General features: G+C 55.8%; 1 protein-coding gene and 1 long non-coding RNA gene across 2 annotated transcripts in view; both read left to right on the top strand.

Annotated features, from left to right (window-relative positions):
- LOC309854232 (kinesin-like protein KIF19) overlaps positions 1-2,044 on the top strand; it is a gene marked incomplete at its 5' end in the record, with an annotated part of 32,181 nt that extends 30,137 nt beyond the window's left edge. The window contains 2 exons of the mRNA XM_082713061.1: positions 179-286; positions 1,367-2,044. Of these exons, the coding sequence (XP_082569187.1) occupies positions 179-286; positions 1,367-1,464 (206 nt within the window). The 3' untranslated portion in view covers positions 1,465-2,044. The remainder of the gene's footprint in view (positions 1-178; positions 287-1,366) is intronic.
- A 7,030-nt stretch (positions 2,045-9,074) lies between these two features.
- LOC309854520 lies at positions 9,075-10,060 on the top strand. The gene is made up of 2 exons (XR_014306280.1): positions 9,075-9,333; positions 9,600-10,060. It is a non-coding gene; the product is annotated as an uncharacterized lncRNA (long non-coding RNA).
- Positions 10,061-12,042: the final 1,982 nt, after the last annotated feature.

Below are 12,042 nucleotides of genomic sequence, written 5' to 3' on the forward strand. Positions count from 1 at the left end.
ACCAAAGCCAGAGGAGGGAATGTTCCAGAAAGGGCTGGGCTGTGGGAGTACACACCAAGAGCCCAGTGGGCATGAGATAGGCACTCAACACGCTGCATTGATCGTGATGTCCCCTTGTCCCCAGGACTCACAGGGTGGCCCTAAACTAACGTCCTCTCCTCTCCCGTTCGCTGTGTAGACGAGAAGAGGCCCCCAGTGCCCGAGGTCAGCTTCACCTTCCCCAGTGCCACGTGGCAGAGCAGCCCAGGCCCGAGCAAGGTCCCGCTCCGGCCCCGGGACATCCGAGGTCAGTGCCTGCACCATCCCACAGCTCCTGTGCCCCTGTCTGCCCCACCCCCCAACACACCCATGCTGTGCCCACAGCAGCCATACCTCCCCAGTGGCTCCCTGGTGGGGGCTCGGGTCCTGAACGGGAGCAGGAGTACCGTGCCAGCCGGGTGCTCATATTCAGGAACAGTGATGCCTGTCCCGTGACTGACGGTTAGAACAGCCCCCAGGAGGGCTGTTAACTTTGCACATCGGCCCATGGTGTTGTAGAAGCACCAGTTTGCCCGTGACACCGCTGGGCCTGGGTGCTAACCTGGAAACCCCAAGGGCACACCCCATTCCTCTCTGCCTGTGTCTCAGAGACACTGAGGCTGCAACCCAGAGACGGTTTAAGCATGTCAGCTTCTGAGTGCATATGACCCTCTCCCCAGCCTGGGAGGCAGGTTCTGCCAGAGTCCTCTCTGGGGGTGGGACACGCCATCTGGCAATGTTTTCCACCCCCCACACCCCCAAAATCAACACATAGCCGAGTCGTCGGGAAGGATGGATATAAATCATCAGTAGGCCTAAAACCCACCAGGGTGGGAAGTTCTTCCTTATGTCTAACTTCAGTCCCTATTGCTGTGCCTTTAACAGTCGCCTTCCTGTTACTGTTTCAGAACAGGTCAAGAACTCGTTATTAGGCTCTATTTCCAAGGGTTCTTGGGGAAAGGGTCTCAAAGGGGTTTGCTGGCCGTGCCCTTGGGGGCAGTGGCACCAGCCAGTTTAAACAGCATGGGGGATGGGAAGCGCTCCACGAGGGTGCCCCCACCCTAATTGCATGCATCCTTTGTCGTGGAGAAAGTGGCTAAGGGGGGGTCTCAGGACAGGCCTGTATCACTAGTGTATGGGGAAGTGGGGTCCCAGGCTGGGGAGGCACAGTTCCACAGGGGCACGGGCAGAGCTGGAAGAGGGAGGCGTGCCCATGCAGGTCCTGAACCCAGTGGGACCGGCGGCTTGGGCCAGGCCCGGGACATCCGCACCAGGGACCTGGCAGTGGGGACTCTGGCTTTGCGGGAGTCGGCCTTGACCACGAACTAGAGTCTCCCTACCCCTCCAGGGTCCACAGATAGTGGAGGCCGACACCACAGTCCATTGCCCCCCAGTGCCCCCCGCAAGCCCCGGGGCAGCGCCAAGCGACCACGAAGGCCACAGTGAAGATGCCAGCCAGTGGACCAGTCACTTGGGGGCAGGCGGAGAGCGGCTGCAGGAACAGGGCTCTCTCCCTGGAGCTGAGTTCAAGAGATGGGGTCCTGCCGGGGACCCTTTGGGGGCAGCTAGCCAGCTTTCGACAGCCTTTTGTGCCGGCGGCTGCCTCGCTAACCCCCTCCAGAGGGAAGGCCGTTGACAGGATGTCAGAGCCCTTCTGAAGGATCGTCAGGAGGAGGCAGGCCTTGTTGGTGTCATTCCTTCCTGGTCATGGGTATTCCTCCCAGGATCACTCCACCCTGCTGGTTCTACGGCGGGAGAACGTTTTCACTCTTCACCTGATGGGGCGAGGCCCACCCACGCTAAAGAGGGTCCTCTGTCCAACGGAAGTCTCCTCGCTGACTGGAATGTTAATCTCATCTGCAGAACACCTAGGCAGCATCACTTACCCTGGTGTTTGACCAAACACCCAGGTGTGGTGACCTGGCTGAGTTGATGCTCCAGTGAACCCCCACTTTCCACAAGCCTTGGCCAGCCAAGGGTCAGCATCCCATCCCCGTGTGTCTACAGGCTCCAGAACAAGCCAGCATCGGGAATGAGAACACCCTCCACTCCTGTGACCTCCCCACCCCCTCACTATGTTCTCACGTCCCTCCCCATGTGCCCCCGTGCAGAAGACACCATGGCCAGCCATCGGGAGCCAGTGTGTTGGCCGCGAACCCAGGAACTGAGGCTCTAAGGTTGCATCAGGATAGAAGAGTCTGGGAAACCTGGAGCACCATCCGCGGAGTGCCAAGCCGTCACCTTATCTGGCTCTGCTTTCAGCACTTCTGTGGCTTTCAATCCACTGCCTGTATGATGGGCTCTCACAGGCATCCCGTGTGTGGGCCGTGGGGACCGGAACCGTCTCCCTAGCAGCAGGATCCCTGCCGGCTGGGGCATCCGGTGGAAGCAAGGGGCTCTGGGAAGCCACTTGTAGCACTTTGGGGCTTGGGGCCGAAAGGAGGTGGTGGTGGGGCCTCACAGCCCACCTGGGAAGTGGGCTGTCTTGGACGCATGGGTGCCTAGCACAGGGGGACAGCTCATATGTGTTGTGCAAACGCCACAGCTGGACGCCACAGCCTGCCTCTCCTCTCGTCGTAAGACCCACTGTCAGGGAAGGCCTGCAGGGGGCTTGTCCTTCCTGGGCCTTCTGGAGGAGTGTGTGGAGGGGAGGTCTGTCCCACATTATCTTTGGGGGCTTTGCTGCCTGCTCTGAGCAGACCTGCTGGGGACACCCTCTGATGCCCACCTCCCCTTCCCTGGGGGGCAATGCTGAGCCTGGAGGCAGATATAACTCCTTCTTTTTCACCCTGGCCCCAGATCCTGGGTAGGGCAAAAATTGCTTGTTGCCCCCCATTTCTGCTCGCTTTCTTCTGGGATAATAGAACCCCCAATTTTTAGTTGGTTACATGGTTTCCCAAATAAGGACTGGATGTTCCACCCTCCTTTGCAGCTGCATACGGCTGTGTGACTAAGTTCTTACAGATGGGGTACGAGCCAGAAGCAGCTGCTTCCAGGAAATTTGAGCACAAAGGATCATTAGCACGTTCTTCATGCCTCTTGCCTTCTTTACTTCCTCAGTCCTACTACCTGGAATTTGCATGTGATGGCTGGAACTCTAGCCACCATTTTGAGGCCTTGAGGACAAAGGCCAAGCCCTCAGGAGGATGGAGCAGGCAGCTGGAAGGAGCAGAGTTGCCTCTCAGCATTGTTACATCCCATCCCCCAGATGCGGACTTGATAGAGGAACAAGTGCACCTCATCTTAACTGATCAGGGAAGGGAAGCCCAGGCAATTGCCAGTTGTGGGTGGAGAAGTCCCTGGTACTTCTGGGGAGTGACATCAGCAGATTAGAAATGACAGGATGGCGGGACGAGGCTTGGGGTCAGGCACAGACCCCAAGAGGTTCCTAGGCTGGCATAAGTGTGCAGAAGAAACTCCTGCTCTTCCTACACTGCATCTGGAGCTGAGCTGAAAAGAGAGCTGTGGCCTGGCCCACGCACCTGAGAAAGGGCTGAGAAGGCACTTACATTTGGGGGACGGGGGATGGGGATCCCAGATGGGTATTAATGTTCTCCAGCCAAACAGAACTGCCAGGGGGTGCGTGTGTGGAGGTATTTAGTTTAGGGAACTGGCTGGTGCAACTGTGCAGGCTTGGCCAGTCCACCATCTGCGAGGTGAGTCAGCAGGGGACAGCTGGGGCAGTGCCCTCTTCTCAGGACAGGTCAGCCTTCTTTTCTGCTCAGGCCCTGGGTTGATGGGACCAGACCCACACACTTTACGGAGGGCCATCTGCTTTATTCAATGTCTGCTGATTTACATGTTAATCTCACCACAAAACACCCCCACAGAAACATCCAGAATAACACCTGACTTGTGTGAGCACCACGGCCCAGCCAGGTGGACACATGAAATTCGCCATCATGGGAGGTGACACAAGACCGGGAAGAGCCAGGCTGGAGAGGGTCACCTGCTCTGTGCTGGTCTATGACAGCCAGGGAGACCCCTGAGCTCAGGGTCAATCCGGGGGACAGAGGCTGGGGGCAGATCTTGAATTTGGCCCAGTTTGAACCCAAATGACCAAGGAAAATTGTATAAGTGTCTGAATGTCCCCAGGGGTTGTCTGTGGGTACATGGGAGTTCAGGTGATTGCAGATTTGCACCTGTGACATGAGGGTCACACTGTGATCTCACCACTTTAAAAAGACAGAAAGTTATATAAAGGGAGCGATAATACATCCTCTCCCACCTCCTGCCTTCTCGGAGGTAAGTCCTCTTCAATGACTGGGGGCATGTGCTTCCCAGTTTTCCCACAGAATAACCCAAATTCAGAAGTGTCTCCACTTAGGTCTCCACCGTGGCAGAGGCTGCCACAATAGGGCACGGGTGGCTTCTGGGGGAGGTGATGCCAGGGGGCGGGGAGAGAGGAAAAGACACCACGCATGGGCATCACCGTGGAGCTGCTGCCAGCAGTGGGAGGGGGAGGCTGCCGGGACCTGGGCTTATAGGCAAGCCTCTGGAGTGGACGCCCGAGCATCAGGGGACGGGATCCAGGGGGGCACTGGCTCTGCATTAGGCTGTGTTCGCAAGTGGCCAGGGCGTCTCGCCCTGTCCCCAGCAGTAGAGGAGCCCCAGGGCAGAGAATGGAAACTCTGGTTCAAAACTTAGAGCAAAGTGCATTTCGGCACTGTCCACAGGCTGCAGGTGAAGGCCAAGATGAGGTCTGAGGGCCAAAGTCATCCGGGACAAAGAAATCCCTTGCACACACACTCACTCATACACTCACGTGCACACACACTCATGCACGCACGCGCGTACACGCCCACACACGCACACCCACGCACCTGTCTCCCGCCTCCCTCACTGCTGTTGCTCATCCTGTTCTGTCGGCTTGGAAGCCCTCCCCACCCTTCCCTGCCAGCCTCTGGTCCTTACCCAGGAGGCCGCTACCTCTTGCCTACTGGGCAGGGGACTCAGAGCCTCTTCCGTCACTGAGTGTACGCACATGTGATGACTGTCTTTCTGCGAGTGTCCCCGCCACCGCACCTTCAGCACCACAGGCCAGGCCCTGCCTTACGTCTCTGCATCCTCCCTGGCCCGGAGCAGGTACCTGGGATGGCTGTGGAATGAAAGGGTGAGTGAATGAGCGGGTGCGGGCAGGCACGGCGCTCAGAGCTGGGGGTGCAGGGCCGGGGCCCTGGCCTGGGACATCTGTGTGTGCGGGGAGGATGGTCCCCTCCGCAGCAGTGTGATGGGCTGGGAGATGTGCAGAGGGGCACACAGACAGAGCAGCCATCTGGGGGCTTTGCTGTACCCGTGCTGGGACCCAGGTGAGGCAAGGAAACACAGGCACTGAAACAAACCCTGTCAAAGAAGGGGGAGGGTAGACCATTACCCAGCCCCTCACCTCACTGCAAGCCTCTGGGGGGTGTCATCTGCCTGTGGCCCAGGGACCTAGAGCACTGCCTTGGTTACTCATGACTAGGTGACTGGGCTGGGATTTGAACCAGGGTGGGTGGCCTCTTCCCTGTCACCCCTGGAAGCCAGGCCAGATATGCTGGGCAATAGGGAGCCACAGCATGTTCACAAGCAAGGGAGAAACCTGAGTGTGTGTCTCTCTCTTGCATGGAACCTGGTGCTTCCTGTGCCGCAGCTGGACGAGGAATGGGAATGTTTGCGAGTCCTTTAACACTTGCCAACTGGGTGAGATCCTGCAGGGGCTGGGATGTGCAGTAGACACGACCCTGTGAGCCTATAGTCACCTGAGTGTGCCAGGGGGACAGCCGTGGAAGGAGATCCTAGAAACGGGTCACAATGCGGAGCTTGGGGGTACATGGGCAGCAGATCCCTTTTCACTGCATCCGTTTTCTACCTATTTCAATCTTTACTGTGTTCCTGCATGACTTCATGTGGGAAAAAAAAGGAATTATTTTAAAAAAACAGCTGTGATTCCATTATCTGCTGGTGTGGGCAGCTCTCTCAAATATACCAACTGAAAAAAAAATAGAGGCTCCGAACAGTATGTATGAAATGCTTTTATGTCTATATGATGACAATTATATAACATATGCCAATGTGGTGGATGTGAATTATTTCTCAAAGAATTCCCAAGCCACAGAGACAGAAACCCGTGTTGCAAGGCCCAAGCTGCTACTGAGAGAGCCGGTGGGGCTGGGACAAAGGGGTAGGACTCAGCCCTTGACAAGGAGTCTTTGTTCTACAGAAGGATTCTGTTCTACAGAAGGATTATCCAAGTTTCTAGGGCTGCTACGTCCCTGATTAGAACCCCTGTCACTGGGGCGCCTGGGTGGCTCAGTGGGTTAAAGCCTCTGCCTTCGGCTCAGGTCATGATCCCAGGGTCCTGGGATCGAGCCCCACATCCAGCTCTCTGCTCAGCGGGTAGCCTGCTTCCTCCTCTCTCTGCCTGCTTCTCTGTGTTCTTGTGATCTCTGTCTGTCAAATAAATAAATAAAATTAAAAAAAAAAAAAAAGAACTCCTGTCATAGCTGTGTGTGTGCCTATGTGATTGTGCATGCTTCGAGCCCCGATCCGGTCCACGGGGCCCCTTCCAGGAAGGGAGGGAGTTTTGCGCCGCCCTTGACCTGGTCAGAGGTCTTCCTGGAAGGTTTGCTCTGAGGCTTGGAGGGTCAGCTTTCTCCTCTACCTGTGACCCGAGGTCCAGGTGGTACAAAGGTACCAGGCGGGTCAGGGAGGGAAACAGGATCCAGGGAGGCCCAAGGCGGGGCCAACAGCTCCCCCCGCTGGCACTAAGTGCCGAGGACGCAGCCACTCCTGGGCAGCCACACACTGTGGAGCCCACGTTCTAGAGAAGGTGGGGAAAGAGAATGAGTGGGGAGAGCTGTGATGAAAACAAGCTACAGGGACAGAGTGCTGGGCAGGCTACTTTAGAGAGGCAAGTCAAGGAAGGCCTCCGGGAAGAAGTACAACCCAGGTCGGGGGCAGAGCAAGGGGCAGGGGGCAGACGGGTGATGTTGGCTCTGATGAGGTAACGCAGTAAACACAGAAGCCCTGAGCGAGACTCGGGAGGTGCAGTGGCCTCGGTGTTTGTGTCCCCCCCAAATTCCTATTTTGAAATGCTGACCCCCAGCAATGATGGCATTAGAATGTGGGGCCTGGGGGGGGGGGTCTTGAGTCATGAGGGAGGAGCCCTCATGAATGGGACCAGTGCCCTCCCTGGACCCCTTCACCACATGAGGACACAACAAGAAGGTGCTGGCAATGGACCAGGAGGAGGGCTGTCCCCAGAATGTGGCCGTGTGGCCCCTTGATCTTGGACTTCCAGCCTGAAGGACCGTGAGCAATAAATGTGTATTGTTTCTAAGCGTCCCTGTCCATGGGATCTTGTTCCAGCAGCTGGAAAGGACTGAGATAGGAAAGCAGTGAAAGGCTCCCGAGGGAGGTGTGGGCACTGCAGCAGGAGAACCAGCAGGTCCTATGGGGGACTGGAGCTTTGACAGAGAACACGTAAAGTCTTGTGAATTGCCCCTGCCTGCCTGCAGGGCAGATGCTGTCCCATGAACCTGCCAAAGAGGCGACTCTGCTAGAAACACCCCATGTTCAGCACTGTGTCGTGCTGAGGCTTTGCTGCAAGATGAGAGGGACATGGGGGAGAAGATTCCAGAATCTTGCCTGGAGAGAGATGGGCAGGGCAGAAGCCCCCGCTGGAGAGTGCTGGTGGGTTTTCCTGCAGAAGATGGCGTAAAGTGTGGGTGGCCCAGAGGAGTGATTTTGCAGTTGTGCAAGCAGGGACAAGCCCCTGATCACACTGGTGATGGAAGCCATCAGGTGACAGGACCTTTAACCGCTCTTGTACTTCTTCCTGAAAAAGAGTGACGTACTCTCTGAGCTGAGTTTGTACGGGTTAGCCTGTGTGTGGATCATGAGGGCTTGGATACGACTCAGCTAGTGGCTCCTCCTCCCGCCAGGGTCCCCTGGCTTCCTGTCCATCCCCCAGGGCAGCCTTTAGCAGGCAGGACTGGGGGGCTGGGTTTCCCTCTAACAGTGCTTCTCTGGCTCCATGAGCCAGAGCCATGGGCCCCTCACCGTGGCCCTCCAGGGGCCCCCTTTCCTTCCCTCTGGGGACTCCTGCTGCCACTTGAATGAAATGGAGCCTCGGTGGCCTCTGTCCCCTACTGGCCATTCCAGCAACCTGGAGGGTGAAGCAGAAGGCAGCAGAGAGGGTTTTCCAGGACTGGGTTTAGGGTGTAGTGCATCAGGCTTGGCCAGAGCCCTGGGGTCCTGGCAGTTGCTGATCACTTCTGATGCTCCATCTCCAACCAGCACCCCTTTACCCCCCATGAGTTCAAGAAGGAAGCACCTTGCTGGCTTCCCGACAGCTACGCATCTCTCACTCGGCACGCCCAGCACCAAGTTCACAAGGCTTGTGCCGTTGACTGTTCTCCAGCATTTCCTACCTCTCTTGGTGGCTCACCCTTGACTCCTCAGCCCTCTTCCTCCATCAGCCAGTCCTAAGCCCACCATCTCCATTCCAACCCTGGTCCTCTTCCCCCACCCCCGCCCCTACACTGCCGCCAGGCAACAGCAGCAGCGGGACCCCAGTGCCTCGCAGCTGGTCTCCCTGCAGAGAGGCTGTCAGGGGCCAGCTCTCCGTACACACCGTCTCTCTCATGCATAACCGCTGCAGGAGGGGAGGTTATCATTTCCAGCATTATCCAGGTAAGGACGTGGGGGCTCAGAGAGACAAGAGGTGGCACAGGGGCTGGGAAATGGCTCCAGCATCCGTGGCGGGGCCCTGGCACCTGGTAGACATGGAAAGCAACGCTGCAGTGAGCCCGGGGTGGGGCAGGGGGCACAAGTAGCCAGGACACATCTGCTCTCTGGGATCTTCCCTCTGGCCTGCAAAGATTCGGGTTGATTTGGGGATCCTCACTCCTCTGCTTTGTTCTCCCATTCGTCCTTCACAGATGCTCACCGATCTGGTGCCCAGCAAGTTCTGGGGATCTCCCCGCTGCCTCTATTACAGGCAGGTGACACTTCCTGGCCCGGGGCCACAGCCACTTTTCTCTTTTTCCTGTGGCAGTGGTGGTTAGGAAACCAGACATAGCCGTCAGCGGCTTAGGACATCAAGATAGCTCAGACCAAAACACCGAGACTGAGCCAGCCAGGCTGGGTCAGCTTGGGGAGGCTGCCACCTCTGCCCCGGGGGCCAAGGCAGGCCACAGACAACCAAGTTGCCGTAGAGACAGATAGACAGACAGCTGAGGTCTGCCAGCTTTGTGCCCAGGGCCTGGTGGAGGGGGAGAGGGACGTCATCCTCTGGCTGGAGCTGGCCTGCTCACGGGTCCCTCCTAGCAGGTACGTCTCTGGGCCTGTCTCTGGGCCCAGGCAACCTCTGGAGTGCTGGGCGGCGCTGGCGCCAGTCCTGACTTTGCTTCTGCTCCTGACTCTGCGGCTTACACAGCTGTGTGTCTTTGGCTAGTGGCTTCACCTCTCTGAGCCTCTGCTACCTCATCTGTGACGGGGAGAGAATACGTAGCTCTGTCAGAGAGGGAAACAAAAATGTAAGTGCAGAGTTAAGGTGAAGAATTGGGTTTGGGTTTGGGTTTGCTTTTTTTAATCAGGGTGAAACTGACATAAGATGAAAACCAGCCATTTCAAGTGAACTCTGGAGCGGCATTCAGCGATGTTCATGGTGCTCGGCCACCGTGTCTTCCAGCTGGTTCCGCCACACGTCATCACTTCCAAAGGAGACCTGGCTGTATTCTGCTGTTGCTCCCCCTTCCCCATCTCAAGGGAAGGGCTGGTTCCATCTCAGCGCCATGTCCTGTCCACTGAGACCCTCACCCTGTTTCCTGAGCTGTGTCCTGGTGCTCACCAAATGGCCTGGGAGCTTTGCTTGAGATGCTGGCTCTGGCTCCTGGACATCTGAAGCTCTGTTTCATCCAAACAAACTTTTACCGACCAACGCCCCCTCCCCCCAGATGCAGGGCAACTCCTAGGGGAATTCCTTAAAATCTACAACATGCTTTATCCTGGCAAAAGATCTGAGAAGTCTGGTTGTAATTAAACATTTTAACTTTTATTTCCTGGGCCCACTCTTATTTGACTGGGGATCACTTTCATCTTTCTGCGGGGGCGTTTGTAACCCCCTCTGTAGGCTGCTGTTTGCAGGCATCGTTGGGGAATTGCTGGCCTAGAGGAAATATTAAACGAGCACCTCTGAATGCAGGGCCCCTGGCTAAATGATTTTATCTTCGTCGTGCACCACTTCTTCATAATTAAGAAAACCTTGGCTGGGAGAAAATTACATTTAAGAAGATTGTTTTAAATAAAGATATTTAACTCACACATTAACATCTGTCCTTTTGAATGGGAAGTTTACGGAAGCTTTGACAAACATAGCCACGTAACTACCAGCACCACAATCGAGATCTAGAACAGTGTCATCAGCCCTAACGCCTCCCCCTGCACCATTGTAGTTACCCTTCCCCTAACCCCAAGCCCCAGAAGGCAACTGCCACTACAGTTTTGTCTCAACCAGAATGTCATCTAAGTGGAATCACGAGGTGTGTGCTGCTCTGAGGCTGACCCCACACTAGGTTCATCTGTGTTGTCTGTATGGATGTCCCACAGTTTTTCTGATTGTTTGCTGGTCGAAGGAGTTTTGGGTTGTTTCCAGTTTGGGGCAATTATGAGTAAGCCACTAAGAACACTCATGTGCAGCTTTCTATGCAAATAGAAATCTTCATCTTTCTTGGGCAAATACCCAGGAGTGGGTTTGCTGGCTGGCGCGGTAGACTTCTGCTCTCACTTTTTACAAAACTGCCCAACTGTTTTCCAAGGGGCCAGGCCATTTGGCCTTCCTCCCGGCCATGTAGGAGAGCTCCAGGCTCTCGGCACCTTCCTCAGCACTGGGTATCGTCACGTCTTAAAATTTTATTTTAACCATTCTCTATGTAAAGGGAAATAACATTTTAGGGGCACCTGGGTGGCTCAGTGGGTTAAGCCTCTGCCTTCAGCTCGGGCCATGATCTCAGGGTCCTGGGATGGAGTCCCACATCGGGCTTTCTGCTCGGCGGGGAGCCTGCTTCTCCCCTTCTCTCCCCACCTGCCTCTCTGTCTACTTGTGATCTCTGTCTGTCAAATACATAAATTAATTTTTTAAAAAAGGAAATAACATTTTAAGTAGTTTATTATTATATAGTTTTTGATAAATTGTGTCCTCACCGAAAAAGGACATGTTGGAGTATTAACCGCTAGAACCTCAGATGGGACCTTATTTGAAGACAGGAACTTTAAGAAGGAAATCAAGTTAAAATGAGGTCGTTAGGGTGTGCCCTCTTCCACTGTGACTGTGCCCTTACCAAAGAGGAAGTGTGGATACAGAGACAGAGGGAAGCAATGTGAAGAAACACAGAGAAGATGGCCAAAAAGCCCAAGAGAGAGGCCTGGGACAGATTTGCACCTTGCAGCCTCGGAAGGGAGCAGCTCCTCCAATTTCCAGCCTCCAGAACTGAGAGGGATTTGGTTTCTGGGGATGAAGTTCCCTGGCCTGTGGCACTTTGTTATGACAGCTGAGCAAGCTAAGACACATACAAAACAAAACAGGTGAAATAAATATCTTATATTTAACCTACCCATCACCTACCACCAACTTAAGACCTAGAATGTAACCACTACCTTCTTTTCTCCCTGTGCACCTGCCCCATGTCATCCCACCCCATGTGCACCTGCCCTGTGCATCCCGCCCTGTGTGCACCTGTCCTAGGGCACCCCATCTTGTGCACACCTGCCCCGTGCCATCCTGTCCCATGTGCACCTGCCCCGTGCCTTCCCGCCTCATGTCATTCCGCCCTGTGTGCACCTGCCCCATGCCGTCCTGCCCTGCGTGCACCTGTCCCAGGCCACCCCGTCCCATGTCCTCCCGCCCTTGTGCATCTGCTCCATGTGCACCTGCCCCGTGCCATCCTGTCCCATGTGCACCTGCCCCGTGCCATCCCGCCTCATGTCATTCCGCCCTGTGTGCACCTGCCCCATGCCGTCCTGCCCTGCGTGCACCTGTCC

This window comes from Mustela nivalis, assembly GCF_964662115.1.
Source record: "Mustela nivalis genome assembly, chromosome: 19".
Classification (NCBI taxonomy): Eukaryota; Metazoa; Chordata; class Mammalia; order Carnivora; family Mustelidae; genus Mustela; species Mustela nivalis.